Below are 16,461 nucleotides of genomic sequence, written 5' to 3'. Positions count from 1 at the left end.
ATAATCACATATAAAAGGGTTGATGCACACGTAAGCTATAAAATTTCAAATTCATTTAGACAATGATATTCCGGATTGGTATCTCTTAGGAAACATAGCTGAAAAAGGCTTTTTCACAAAACAAATGGATGAAATATAGTTTACCAGCTGTTGACTAAGAGTGGGTCGCTATATGGCTGAAATAATGCCGATGCGACGTTAAATTTTAACTCATTCACTCACCCAAGAGTGGGTTATCTTGATCTGACACCGAAGCTTATATTACGCAAACAATACAACTTGACGGTGATTTATGCATTGTGAACCGTTGCATGTGCCACACTATCAGCTCACATGGTGATACAACACACTTGTTTGATTATATTCATGCGTCTGTACCGATTCCATCAATAGTTAATCAGGAATCTTAACAGGCGTAACGGGCCTGCATAGGAGAAACAGGAAGTATTTTAACATAAATCAAGGATCACCTTGTTGTGTCCGATGCCAATACGTGTGGTGTCAAAAGGTGGGATCATCTTATCTGAACAACCTCGCCCCGTGACATCCTCAGTCATTAGTCGAGTGATCACTGGTAGATACAAGGCAAGCATGCCAAGATTTAATTGCTGGTCTTCATATGTGTGGTAATTTTCCTGTGTCATGTTGACACTGAAGCCATAATAGAATTAGCACTGAGATTGGAATTGATTATTGTACGCATGGGGTGGTAGTTTTACCTCAAGATAATCAAGATAATTGCACTCATATTGTAACGTGTGCGTGTGTCTGCTTGTGTGAGTCCGGACCTATGTCGGTCTTATAGTGCTAGTACACTGTGATACCATGTCGCAGTTTAACGTGGACAGCCCACTCACATTATACTGAATAAGAAACGACATGTACTTGTTTATCCCCTTACTGCCTAGGGACGAGCAGGGTAACAACAAGTACCATCTCTTAACGTATTTTGGTATGTCGCGGTCACGGTTTGATCGAACCAACGACCTTCGCTCACCGGACAGACGCTCTATCCACTAGACCATGTATGTGGTTTTTGTACGCGTGAGGAAACATTACAAGATCTAGACTGCGGAGACTATTTAACTGAACTGATATGTGTTACCTTGAAGTTATTATTAATGTTATGACACTGTTGTTATTTTAGGCATGCTGATAATGGTAATGGCACCGAGGCAACATATACATGATCACGAATCTTCAGGGTCATAATTAAGCGCGGGTAAATCCTAGCAAGTTTGATTCAAGTCTTTCTAACCCCATTTTGTAAACTCAAATGCCACCATGTAGATCAATTTAGCAGTTGAAGTTTACGCTGCTTACTAAAAAAGCAATGTCTCAGTTTGAAAAAAGTCACTCATTTCAACGTCTTAATGAATCTGGGAATGGGATCCGGATCTTCATCACACATGGTAAGAAGCTTACAATTCTGTGAAAGTTGTTTTGCAATATTGTTATTTAAGTGAACGCAATAATGATCTTATTTTTTGTGTTGAATGTGATGCAGTTTGAATACTGTATAAGTAAGTTGATATATTTTCAACGTCATTAATTGAAGGTATTGTTACCTGCTTCATTGACAAACCAAACGAACACTACTTATCACTCAATTATTACACACGAAGACTGTCGAACCATGTATACGTCTCTACCCACCATGCACGATCAATGTACATCCCTCCAAAAATGTTAAGGACCACCCGATTTTTTCATCTTACTAAAGTTAATCTATTATGGCATGAAAGATTAACTTTGGAAAACTGAAATGATTTTTTGTGATTTTATTTGTTCAGATTTTCTCTGAAGACGTAGTAATGCAATGTGGTATAAACATCCGGTACTGATACTGTTCTTACCGATATGTTTAGAGAGTGTAAGTCTATTGTTTTGTTTGTTGTCTAACGCCGCACTCAGCAATATTCCGGCTACATGACGGCAGTCTGTAAATAATCCAGTCTGGACCAGACAATCCGGTGATGAGAATTGATCCACGCAGTTGGGATACGATGACATGCATCAACCAAGTCAGCGATCCAGACCACCCGATCCCGTTAGTCGCCTATGGATTGTGTGGTCCAAACTCGATTATTTACGACCGCCGCCATATTGCTGAGTGCAGGAATCAATCAATAAAACAATCAAATTATGGCAGAATCATATGCGAAATCTTGAATGTATATTATCGGAGGTCTCAGGAAGGTCTTAACAACAATCACATCGATACTAATGCTAACAGTAAAATTATGAAACATAAACGCTGACACATGCGTGTCAGAGCGTAAACTACTGGCAAAGGATAATGAGTTAATTTTATTATTGAGTATCAACTAGTACGTTGATATGCAAGCCATTGTCCCGCCTTTATAAACCTGCGAGCTTGGGGTGCGAAATAATATCTTCCAGGGCGCCGGTTGACAGATACAAAACTATTGTGTATTTACAAAAGCCAGCAACGAATGACACTTTGGGGAAGCCACACGCGATAAGTCTTCCAAAGGAGTCATGTATACCACAGTTAAAAATGAATCCCTGATTTTCGAAGATTATTTAAATATGAAAGTAAGTATTTGGTGAGACTCATTAAAATGAAAAACCTCCAATCACAATCTCCAATTGAAACTGGAAGATTAAAATAAACTGAATGAAAATGTCCATGTTGTAAATCATTTGATTTAGGTGATGAGTTCCACTATCTATTTATCTGCCCACTATTTCAAAATAAGACAAAACAGCTAATGAGAAAATATTTTTACATTTCACCAAATAAGTACAAAATGAATTTAATCTTTTAATAGTAAACGATTAGGAACACTTAGAAAAGTATCCAAACATAACGCTGCTATTAAACCCTATCAATATGTCTCGTAACTGAACACTTTCCTGTATCAATATTTACTGTAAAATCTGGTAAATCTGTTGATATATAGTGTATATTTGTAGATGTTGCTGTATATGTTGATCAGTGATGTACCTCTAATGCCGCTGATAGCGGTCTGATTGTTTTAAAGTTCAGTTCAGTTCAGATGAAATAGTTGTTGACACAATCAGTATTTTAAGTCCAAATTGTCTTTACAAACGAATCAAGCCATTTTCCGATAGCTAGAATAAACACTTTAAGAAGATATAAAGTTTAGTAACGTAGTACTATGGGAGACGCAGCTCTTTGCTTGTGGTGGGAGATCTCATTCCACAACCACAACCTTGTAGACAAGTAAACACCCATGTCTAACGTTAAACATGTGATTTACAGGTCATAGTTAATGCCTAAAAGATAGACACTGGTCCTTGGTGAGTACATTTATACCAATGATGTTGGGTCACTCAAGCCGGGGTAAACTGGCAGTTTAAGTACACCATTTGTAAATATACGCTGGACCGGCAAAACTGACCTGATGAGCTTCCCTAACAAACACATGGACAAGAGCAACGTTTTATTATATATATTCAGTAATATCCTGAAATTCCGGATTCAAAAGTGGATTTTTTTTCTCACTTCTCGGATGCTATCCCTCAGGGAACGGGAGTGTGTCATATCCAATTCATCTGATAAAGTTTTCGGAATCTGACATAAAGAGTGATCATTCGGATACTGACTATTCAGGCAATGTTTAACGCTGCAAATGTGATGAAATGTTGGTCACAAACCTATCAGTATAAAGTTGATGGCATTATTTAATATAACACTTATGAGCTTTTGCTATGGAAACAATTATAGTAATGAGAGGTCTTAGACAATAGCGTATTCCACGAGGACGGGTATGATACAAACAAGCCATGGATCATAATGAGGAGGAATGTGAGATTCGAACGCACGATCAACGGATCCTGTCATAGCAGTGAATCAAAATTTTAAATCTTGATATGCCCTACATCTTACATACGACCCAAATAATCAGTTAACTGCAACCGAGCATTTAATAGAGATATTAGTTTGTGGTATGACACAATATTCCAACCATATGACGGAATAAATAATCGACACTAAGCCAGACAATCCAGTGATTGATATTGTGAGCAACGGTCCCTTCGTTGGTGCACGCTGACACTCTATCAGCCAAGTGGCAGAGCCTGACATCGATTAAGTCGCCTCTTACGACCGGCATAGGTTGCATTCGTCACCACTCGCATATTTCCGTAACTTACAACCAGAAATTTGACGAGTTAGTCACGAATGTCTATGTTGCTAGGACCCGGGATCCAACAAGCATAATCTACAATATAAATATCCGAATATATCGACGATAAGCACAATCATTCAACACTATCCGCAAACTCTCTCTTATGACATGTCAGAGACGAGTGTTTGAACACCTCGGCCAGGGGGTGCTGGACAACGCTACCCTCTTTGCCGACGCTCAGACAGGTTCCGGGAAAAGCTACTCAATGATCGGCTACAACGCCAACAAGGGCATCGTCCCCATTACGTGTGGCGAGCTGTTTAAAGCCAGAGAGGACTATATGAACACAAACAAGGTATCATGTCACTATTAACCGTGCGTCAGTTGGGTTTAATGTCACTTTGAACAGTGTTTAATTACGGTGTGTCTGCTTAATGTGGAGGAAAGCGCAAAATTATGCAGTTCGCAAACGATTACCACTTTATACAGCACGGGTTTCGTGTTGACAGACCAATGATCATTTTCAGGGTAAATCTCGGATTCGAACCCACGATCGTAGTATCCTTGTACGGGAAAGGGGCGCGACTCTGAACAACGAATCACTGTGCTTTAGACGACTGGGCCACTCGTGTCCCCTGTCGGAAAAGAATGGCTTAATCTCAAGTGTATAGCTTGTCTTTGTTTGGCTCAGCAAAACTGTGACCTAAATTATTCAGATCCTATTTTCTTCGGATGATAAACCGTATGGTAATTTCATGTAAGATATTAATCCGGTTCACAAAATAAAATAACAATGTAATAAAATAAAACCCAATAAAGAAGACGGACGTTTTCGGGAAGAAGAAATGTATTAATTTTTGTTATATGACAAATTTCCGTCGTGGGGGATGGGGAAAGTAAACACTAAATTTGCATATATATAGCTTCCTCCATAGAATATAAACATGTACCTACTAACAGTACTAATGCTAACCGGTGAATATTTCGGTCAATGTAACTTGAATAATCTATGAGCTCAGATTTCACGGCCATGTATCTTGGAGACTTGGTTGGTTGCATGTTATCGTATTAACCGTGACACCGCGTTGACTGCATTGGTCACAGACACATGCATGTGACGTTGCATATATGATTATTTGCATTTTCCTATATGCGAGGAATCGGTGTAGGCTCTCGAGAACATCAAGTAGTTACTTTGCGGTATAAACAACTAGTTATTCCCTACAGATATATATAGTCAGTACTTAGTAGTGTTGGTGTTGCCTCTAACCCAAGCTAGGCTAAGGTTGCGACCTCTTTCCCTTCGTCTCTAGACTAAGGCTTACATGGCCAGGATCACCTGACACGGATTAAGTCATATATATAAACAACAGTAATTAAGGCACAGTTCATTCGGGATGGCTGACAGTAAATGTACAATAAAATGGTGATGACTATTAACTATGGGGATTAGCAGCTTATGAATAATGGCAATTAACTGATTCTAAACGTGTCATGGCTTTGGAATTAAATGTTCATTCAAAAAAAGGTTATCCTGTATCGGTCGCTATGACAGAATCTCAATTGCGTGGACCAATGTTCGTGATGTCGATCACCCGATTGTCTGGTCTCGGGTGGATTGTTTACAGGCCGCTCTCATATAGATGGAATATTGCTGAGAGCGGCGTTGGACAACAAACAAAACAATAGACTTACACTCTCAAAACATATCGGTAAGAACAGTGTTAGTACCGGATGTTTACACTACATTGCACTACTACGTCTTCAGACATGCTTCCCCATCAAATAAATAAATAAATAAATAAATAAATAAATAAATAAATAAATAAATAAATAAATAAATAAATAAATAAATAAATAAATAAATAAATAAATAAATAAATAAACAAAATTATAGCGAGAAAGATGTTTTGAATTAGAAGCAGCCATCGTCTCTAACAAAGAATATTGATGGTGGGTGTCATGGTTTCAGATTCCCAGGGGAAGCACGGATCGTTACGTTTCCCCTTTCCTGGCTAGCACATCATCGTGGTTGTAAGCAGACATAAATGAAATCACGGCCGCATAATAGCATTGATAATATTAATATAAAGCATCCGTTATAAACCAACCCATCAACACGCCGGGTCACAATATTACGTTTCAGTATAGGCCTGGGCACCCGATCAATTAAGTTAAGCCTTACGTTTTGTTTGTTTGTTTGTTTATTTGTCGTTTAACCCCGCACTCAGCAATATTCCATTTATAAGACGGCGGTCTGTTGTTCACAGTTGTAGGGAGGAAAACTTATTTCAGCCAATGCTCATAAACGTTGCGAATCCACGATCATGGGATCGTGGTACATGTAAGGGGAGCAACTGCCCATCCAACCACCCGTGCCCCCCCCCCCCCCCCCCCCCCATACCCCACCCCACCCCCAACACACACCCAAAAATGCCTTACGAATCTACAGTGTATCACCCGTCGAGATACATGTGGTACTTAATATATACTTAATAATAATACTTAAATAAATGTAAGTCTTATATAGACTTATTGTTTGTATTCAAATTGCTTGTATTTGTGTGTATTCATACTAATGACTATGCATTGACATAGAACTACATCCCGACGGAATGAGTGTGTGAGTTGGGTTTTTAACCGCTTTTGGCAATGGTCCGACAATTTCACGGTTTGGGACACCAGGAAGCTTCACACATATCCACATGGGGATTCGAACAGGGGCTTTCGGCGCGACGAGCGAATACTTTAAACCTTTGGCTACCCCGCTGCCCCCGTTGGATGGGCACATCTAGAATATCCTCGGGAAAAAAATCAATTTTGTAGATTTGCCCCCGAGTTGTGTGTCATGGTCAATAAACTTCGTCGGTCTACACTCACTTTAGTATACGTGACCAGAGCCGTCAAATATTGGGTTGATAGTGTGAGAATTCACACCTTCCGGGTACGACGACCAACCAGGTAACATCCTCCGAAGTAGTGACAAATCTTGTATAACATTAATGAACCGCACTGGCTGATCCCCATTGTTCTCGAGTTTACGACATGTGTGGTCGTTTCAATACCGAGAACAAGCCTTACCTTGTCAAACACCGCAGTGTTCAAGTAAAAAAATTACTAGAATGAGAAACACATGGAAGTCAGAAGACACGAGAGAAAAAGACAACAGACAATCAGAGGGTTAAAAAGAGGGTTTATATTTTCAGCCAATAGAGAAATATCACTGACAAACGGGGGTATACATTTCAGGGTATAAGGGTTATATTTACCCGGGCCGCTGACCAAATGACACAGAGAAGGAGGTTTGGAAGCTAGGGGAAGCTAAGCAGTTGGATAACAAGGCCGAGACTCGCGTACCAGGGTTTAGATTCCAGCGGACAAACTATCGGAGTGGCCAGTCCAGGAGGGGGCCGGGATGTGAGGGGTGACGACTCGCTGAAGGGCTGGGGAGGGGACTGAGCGACTAATAACTGCTAATACGACATGAGAATGACGTCGAATGGTGTAGGTTTCAGGGAAGGGGATTAGCATGGCATCATCTGGCTGTGAAGGGCTTTTGTTGTGATTGGCAATCCTAGTCAGCACGCTGGGATTAAATATTTCCTAGCGTCATATATCTATAAAGGTAATTACGGCTGACTTGTTGTGAGTGCTGCGGTTGTCTTGGAAACCAAACAAATAGGTGTTATGTTTCCGCGTTCTCGACACACTGTGGGGGACATTCGGGAAACTGATTTAATAAGCATATCGAGAGGTTCCCTGATACAATTATCTTTCAGTTCTTATTCACATTAAAGACTATAACTATTGACATATAACCAAACCCTCTGCAGTAAATACAATAAATAAATCACTATGTTGGTTAATTTGAAACGGTAAGCAGAATGTAAGCAGGTGATTCATTTTTTTTCATGACATATCAGTAGGAAAGTGACAATAGCTGTATGTGAAGTGAGTTAAAATTTTAAAAATATAATTTAAAATGTAACGTCGCATTGGCATTATTTCAGCCATATAGCGACGAGGCTGCTTGTGGAACGAATCATTTGAAGTGTAATGATAGTGTTCACGATTGACTTTCTTTCCATAACGATTTAAGTATAGATGACATTTACATATATTTTTCTTGTCAATGCGTTACAATATACTTGTATACACATAAAATAATAATGTTGAAAGACGTTTACTGGAAAGACTTCTATTTTGACTTGCTTCCTATACTTTAAAAACATCACTGTCATCTTGATTAACCAGGATGAGTTGGTGAATGTTGCTTAACGCCGCAGTCAGCACCACTACAGCTATATCAAGCCGGCCTGCACATATTAGAGTCTGAGTCAGGTAGTCCATGGTTGACAGCATGGGCGACATTCCGCGCCGTCAGACACGATGACATCCAATCTACAAGGTCACACACTAACCAAGCGATACCTATTAGTCGCCTCTTACCGTGTACTTAGGACTGAATCAAACTGAGCACTCTGACCTCACAGGTTGGTTTCTCGTTTAACGTCGCACTCAGCAATATGAATAAACAAACAGACAATCCAGTGATTGACACCATGAGCCTCGATCCACGCAAATGAGATATGATGGCATGTGTCAACCAAGTCAGCGAACTTGGCGAATGCCGCGCAGAGCCAACTTTTATATGTGGTCATACGTGTTTTCCAACTTGCCGATCCAACCTGTGTCATTTACATTTGTAATTAGGGGACCTTGTACTCCACTACCCCAAAGGAGCCATAACTATACCGATCGTTCAAAAACAGGCTAATTCGTTCACAATACAGGTTTGTTTATCGTTTAACGCCACACTCACCAATATGACTAAACAATCGAGTCTGGAACAGACAATCCAGTGTTTGACACCATGAGCATCGATCTACGCAATTGGGATATGATGGCATGCATCAACCAAGTCAGTGAACCTGGCCACCGGTAAAATTCTAAGACGAATCTTCACAGGCGACTCTGACCTTAACTTACGAAACGCACAAAATGTCTATCAGTATTTTGATATCACAGTCACTTTGAAGAAGCTTACTCTACGATGGAATATAGTGTGAGCGTGTGCGTTAGCTCAACGATTTGGTATTTAAAAAAACACCACTTAAATATTTTTAAGTTTAACGTTGGAAGCTTAAAGTGGCGCATCTCGGAGACGTTTACCACTTTGATGAAACCCACGATCATAAATCTGGGCGAATCTAGGATTCGAACCCAAGTTAAACCGACCACATCAAACTGCAGCACCTTTGCCGACTTGGTCGCCCGTCCTCTCGGTTGTAAAGAAGAACAGTTTCGACGCAGTTACATATCCATAATAAAAAGCAACACCGAGGTCGTGATTAATGAAACAGAGAACATAAAAAGCATTCATTTATATGCTGTGACATGGCTAACATTACCAAGTGACGCTCATACCTACATATTACCCCCACGGGAATGGAATTTTATCGATCGAGGCTTTAGTAAATCCTTTGTTCTTATCAAGACATGTCATTGTTAACACAGGCAGCTCTGAATTCATAGGTATTGACAGTTGTTTTCTAACCCTAACGTGATATCTGATACGTTATACATGTCTGCAAATAACGTTACTCTTGTAACTTGACAGACATAACATTACAAACATACTAATAATTATTTACTGTCTCATGGATTTGATTTTGAAAACAAATAGTTATTTTAACGTATTGTTAAAAATTTGAAATTCCCTGTCCGACCTGAAACTATTTTAGAGTTATATCATTGCGGCTTTTAATCCTTGAACTAGAGAGATCAATGAATAGTTTCAAATAAGCTCCCAACCCCTCAACTTCCAGAGTCCCTTAATTTAATCTATTTACGTTACAGATAATTGTTTTGCAGGTAAGTTCATTTTACACATAACTACTGAACTATGTCAAGGTTATTATATAGGTTTTTTTTTTATTTCTGAACTAGAGGGATGAATGATTATTTTCAAATAAGCTTCTAACCCTTCAACCTACGTAGTCCCTCAATTTAATCTGTTTTGTGGTAAGTTCATTTAAAACATAAATGCTAAACGTTAAGAACAAATCATACTATCAGACATACATGTCAATACAATAACATTTCCCAACCATTAATTCCGTCACCATAACAACGCAGGGACGCAACCCATTGCGTTAATCAGAGCGACAAATCAATACTGTAGACATTTACAAACGTGACGAATTGTCGTCTGCCTACCTGATTAAATGGTCGCACGCGCACAGCCACCTTGACACTGTCACCGCCTCCACCTGGCATTTCTTGTAGAAGCCCGTGTATCCAAATTCAACTATCTAATTCCAATATACACAACTGCGCGCTCTCTGGACAAGTTCACTGCGCTTTGATTTACGTTAACTGAACATTTTGTCTGATATCTCCGGTCGTGACCTCCGACAACAGGTTGATAAGCCAATCAGTTTATGACGTAACCCGCCAGGATGGTTTGTGCTATAAATAGACTGCCATGTGCGTTCCATGGAGTGTGTTTATTTGTTTACGGTCATTTGTAACAGATTAAGGAATGGTTTATTTCGCAAGACCGGTTGTTTGTTTCCAAGCTGTAATAGGCGTTGACGTTAGTTTCATACAAATACGAATCTTTAAATGCTAGTAAGGGGATTGTTCAGCTTGATCTCACAATTATTTAATACGTCTTGAGCTAGATAATCCCGATTGTAACGGAACGACAATAGGCGCCTTTTGCTCAGCGAGTATAATAATCTTAAAAATCACAAATCCATGCAATAATCTTTGAACCAATAGGCACATGTTGGTCAAAAGCCGTCAAACTACAAAGCTGCACACTAAACGTATATTTGACTCAAATACAATTTCAACTGTTGTACCAGACCAATATTACATTTTGTAATGAGAAAATCTTCAAGTACACACAACCGTAGCGTAATTTAGTACATATCAAAATGCCGTGCTTTGATGGAAACGTTTGAAGCTCATGTATTTCAATGACCCAGTGTCGACAACAAACTGCGTATATTAGCAGGGCGTAGATGTCAAACACCCATTAATACTTTACAGCTCCGGTGTAGCGGATCACGTGACATGTTGGAGTGGGGGCATGTAAGGGTGTTCGGTGTACGTCAAAACGCGTTTCCGCGATCAGTCAGTTTCATGCTTAGTGCAAATATTTAATGTCCACTTAAATTTACCCCTGCACCCTTATTCCGGCGTTTGTAGCGATTTATGGTAAGTGTAAATGTCCTCATTTGCGTGCCGTGGTAGATTTGTAGTGTGGATCACCAGCTAATAGGCAACAACGATTGAAAACAATCCTTATGACGTGATGTGTGTGTAAAAGTTTCAAAGTCGGTGTTTTCATATACTCTTGGCAATGTACTTGTAATGTTTATGTTTACTGTTTACACTGGTGATAATGCGCACGGTTATGCGATTATTTCAAAACAAACCAATTGACCTTTGTTTTGTTCAGTGTTCCCCTTTGGTTGGTTGTTGTTTAACGCCGCGCTCAGCTATATTGGAGCTAAATGACGTCGGTCTGTAAATAATCGAGTGTGGATTCATTCCACCATGGCGGCCATATTGGATTTGGCGGCCATATTGAATTAATTTTGGTGGCCCCATATTTGGAATGCCATTACCTACAACTGTATCAAGTTTCATGCTTTTAAGGTATTCCCTGTATAAATTAACGTGTCAGACAATAAGTCATTTGTTTTAGGGGATGATTATTGCTTAACGCTTCATCAGAACTTTTACCCAATATTTACAACCTAATTATATTACCAATATAACAGCTAGAATATGGCCAAAAAACGAAGAATTGACTCGTCCAGATTAAAAATACATTTTTTTTTATTGAAGGTGAAAAGGTTATAAGGTGTTCAAAAAGGTTGTTTTCTTATAAGGATAGGGGCGGTCGGGTAGCCTAGTGGTGAAACGTTCGCTTGTTGCGCCGATGACCCGGTTTCGATTCCCGACATGGGTACAATGTGTGAAGCCCATTTCTGGTGTCAACCGCCGTGATATTGCTGGAATCTTGCCAAAAGCGGCGTAAAGCCATACTCACTCACTCTTATAAGGACAAGTAGCCAATATTCAACACACATTGGGATACATTAAAAAGACATGTAGTCTGTTGTATGACTGAACTCGTACACTTTCTACCCTCGGAATGTTCATATACTGGGATGGCCACTAGAGGAACAAACAGGGTTTTTAACTTTAGCAATACGCGGTTATGATTATCCTAGACTAACATATAGTCTCTGAAGTGAAATTATCAGGTGAAATTAAATTTAGCATTCAGGAACCCCCCACCCCTCCCCCAAGTCTCCTACTTTTTCGAGTACTGAGACTGACTATAGAATTCTGAGGTGAAGAGGGGTATGTAAGACGGATAACTCGGGTTAGCCTAGACTAACATTTAGTCCCAGAAATATAGTTGTCTTATCTAAAAATACATTTCTACAAAATATAAAATCAGATCGAAATGTAGCACAGAACAATGCTGAATTTCAGGAGCTGGGGCAATCTAGACTTGCCAAATCATCGTAGAATTGAATTGGATCCCTTTCTTAATATATTCTCTAGGGTCTGGGAGAGGACTAGGGTTAACGCTGACACTAATAATAACGCCGCACAGAGCCAACTTTTATATGTGATCATGTTCCAACCTATGTATAATTTTCATTCGTAATTAGGAACACTTGTACTCTACACCCAAGGGGCAATAATTACACCGATTGTTCAAAAACAGGCTAATTCGTTCACAGTTAAGGACCGACCATTTGATATTCTGGGCAGGGGGGATTTTGTATCGAGATCAGTTACGTTTTTAGTTACAGCTACAAAATCTGATATTTGTTTATTTAAAACCATGAGCTTGATTTTAAAAAAAGAAAAACACCTTGCTACAATGAAATTTTTGTGGCAGGCAATTTCTTTTTATTTAACAGTCTGAAAAATAAATATTTTTAATGGTGCGTCCATAAACCTCAAGGTAATTCATGAGGTTTTCAAGAACACCAGATCGATCTTTAGGAAGACTTGAACCATGTCGTGATTGCGTTCTTCGTTGCAGTATATTCAGGCAGAAATAATGGCCCCAAGGCAAAGACATGAATCAGATAGAGAAAGGACAAAAAGACAACTGATTAACTGTGTGTGACAGAGCAACAGACACCGAAAGGTCCTCCTTTTCATTTTGCAGTATGACAAGGCAAATTTATATGTTGGTAAGTCTCGTGACTGAACACGAGATCATAAAATACCAGCGAGAAGATTTCAGTTCTTGAGTGTGAAACTTGTTATATGCCGTAGTGAAAAATATACCATCTCTATCAGAGTCGCTGACTTGGTTGATAGCTGTCATTATAACCCGATGGCGTGGATTGCTTTCACGATATCAATCACTGGATTATCTTGTCAAGATTCGATTATCTATAGCCCGCCATCATATAGCTGGAATATTCCTGAGTGCGGCGTTAAACAACAAACAAACAAATAAATCCACAAAGTGAAACTCCCACACCCGAACATAGACTTGGATAGTCGTAGAGGCAAGATCCCTTTATGGAACGAGGTCCATGGGCGCTATTCACAAAGATTCTTAGAATTTTGTTAAACTTTAAAAATGAATGTCGTATGAATTCGTTTAGTTTATAGAATGGGCGGGGATTCCACGGGGATTGACGGGGCGGCGCTGCTCAGTGGCGACACGTATTTGAGAGAAAAGAAGTAATTTTTATTGTTTTTATTTTTTATTTATATCTTTCTAATGTGGAGTGCTAAGGTCGTTGTATAGCCATTCATGTCTTGTTATATTTCATATTAGCTTGTATCTGTGTCTGTGTTTATGTTTCGTGTATCAATGAGACTTTCTTAAATGTAAACCAAATTCCCAAATTGGGTATGTAGTAGTATTTCATCTTATATACCACTGGTCCTGGGTCTTGGTGATGCCTTTCTTAAATGTAAACCAAATTCCCAAATTGGGTAGGTGGTATTATTTCATCTTATATACCACTGGTCCTGGGTCAACAAAAATAAACATCCGTCATAAGAACAGCTTGGTGATGTCTGGTGACAATAAATAACATGTCTTGTACATTCTTTAACTATGTCTTATGAACCAGCAAATATACGACTATTTGCGAAAGCTAAAATTTCATGTCAGTGTCACTTGAATATTTAACTGAAGGTTGAAGTTTGCATTTTACAATTGATTGTTAGAAATGCCATTTGATGCTTGCTTTTCCAAAGCTGAATTAAGTATTTGCGGACGATGTTGCATCGATTGTAAACATTAAGCCCTAACTTGAGGTTGTTTTTGTAGTATCAGCTGCACAGCATCCTATATTAGAAGCACATTTATCAGACGAATTCATACATTCAAACAAATGATCCCCCCCCCCCCCCCCCCCCCCCACACACACACACAAATACATTCATGCTCCATTTCGTCCTACACAAGTACATTTGACGGGCGCTTCTTTTACTTTACTTTCCATTTGATAGTTTCAAGTTGACCGATTTTGAGTTTGCGAGTCGTGTCATGCGGCTTTGAACAATATATCAGTTGTATCAAGGCGTGTCCGCTCATGTAGGAGGAACGCCCGACGGGAAGCAGGTCATTGACGTTTATAAAAACAACAACACAACTGTCAGAGCGTGTATGTGATGCACTCGATGCGATCACAGCCTGGCACCGTCGTATTATGCTCCCAATAAGTGTCTGGTTGGTTGCCAAGGGAAAATTGGTCCTCTCTTCAGTAAGTGCATTGCTGAGTTCAGTAGTTGTCGGAAGGACGGGGCGTGATCTGTTGTTTTCTGGTGACCGGACTGAAAACTCCATGCAGACAGTGGTCTCTGGTATACTGGTCATGATCGGCTACGTTGAAATCCTTAAATCTATGATTTGGTTGACAATATCTCGATTCATCAGTGAATAGTACTGGAGCCCAGTCCTGGTCTGTCAAAATGACATGATCTGAAGCCCAAGCCAAACGTGTCTGCCTGTGAGTGAGTTGGGTTTAACGCCGCTTTTAACAGTATTCCAGCTATATCACGGCGTGTCAGCTTAATGTGGGAGGAAAGCCTGTCTGCCTGTGATGTCGGGTCATATGGATGAGAATGCATGTGGACGATTACGCACTGTCCCCCAGGTCATTTCTGAGTGTGGTGGCAGTCACGAAGTAAAGATGTCTTGGTACTGATGTAACGGAGATAACTGTTATTCCAGAAGTTCTGGTGTTATGGTAGCGTGTGAATTGTACCGGTAAAATTGACAGAATTATTTTAAAAATTAAATAGCTATAGATATCAGTTCATTCACAAAACAATCTTAGCGCTGACGTTGGCGTAAGGTGTCGTAGCTTAAAATATCTTAGCTAAGTCTATTCTCGGAGCTGTCTCAGTGCTAAGTTATCTTAAGTTTTTGACAAAAATAAGGACAAGTTCGGACCTGTCTTAGGAGCTTACGACAGGTACAATGGCAGCCAAAAGTCAGTATGTCGAAGAAAACGATTTGTCAATATGGGTAATTTCTGACCACAAAATCGAGTGTTTTTCTACTGGCAATTTCAAAAGAATGAACAAACAGATCTCAGCAAACACCCCTGAAACATCGTATTTACCGATTATGACTTAAGCCTAACAGTGAGTCCAAAGCAGATGAAAGCTTAACAATCATTCCCTACAAAATGTTACATAAAAAACGGTTGTTTATTACGGTTGAAACACTAGCAACGCATTTGCACCCTAATTTATCACATTTTCGTTTTCCTTCAGAATCATCCTTTCTATATATCAATCTTCAATGCTTACTATATCTACTATAAAGGACAACAGCTTCATTGATCAAATGTACTTAACAATAACGTGAGGCAACAGCATTAATCATAACATCAACATTTATCTTCAATAGGGGTTTAATTGTTTATCTTCAAAAGTTATATGAAATTTGATAAAAGGAAATTATATTATTTCAATCTAGAGAATTCCCTGAAAAATCGATGACGTCATTGGGAAACACAAAGCTCATATTACTTCCTTTCAAAAGAGCTCACTGTCTTAGCTAATTTGTTTGGTAAGAAAGACAATGTTGCGATAGGTTTAAGACAGCTTCAAGAATAGCTCTTATGACAAATGTAATTGTAATATAGGCTGTAAGTCTTAGCAAAGGCAGCTTCTTGAATAGGCTGCCTGGAAACAAACTTGACTGATGAACAGTACCCAATCCCATGACAAACTGTACCAATGTAGGAAATCAAACCCATGGCTTCTTATTCAACTCTCCAATGTTAATCAGGCAAAGAAAGACAAAGAATTTATTTGATGATAA

General features: G+C 39.3%; 1 protein-coding gene across 2 annotated transcripts in view; it reads right to left on the bottom strand.

The window, feature by feature from the left end:
• The window catches only part of LOC139442614 (kinesin-like protein KIF28P), a 38,501-nt gene extending 28,033 nt beyond the window's left edge, over positions 1-10,468 (bottom strand). For both annotated transcript variants that reach the window (XM_071223470.1, XM_071223471.1), the window contains exon 1: positions 10,338-10,468. In XM_071223470.1, the coding sequence (XP_071079571.1) occupies positions 10,338-10,397 (60 nt within the window). In that variant the 5' untranslated portion in view covers positions 10,398-10,468. The remainder of the gene's footprint in view (positions 1-10,337) is intronic.
• Positions 10,469-16,461: the final 5,993 nt, after the last annotated feature.

Source organism: Haliotis cracherodii, unplaced genomic scaffold, assembly GCF_022045235.1.
Source record: "Haliotis cracherodii isolate W230 unplaced genomic scaffold, xgHalCrac1.p SCAF_5, whole genome shotgun sequence".
NCBI classification, from domain to species: Eukaryota; Metazoa; Mollusca; class Gastropoda; order Lepetellida; family Haliotidae; genus Haliotis; species Haliotis cracherodii.
This window is presented reverse-complemented; position numbering and strand designations above follow the sequence as displayed.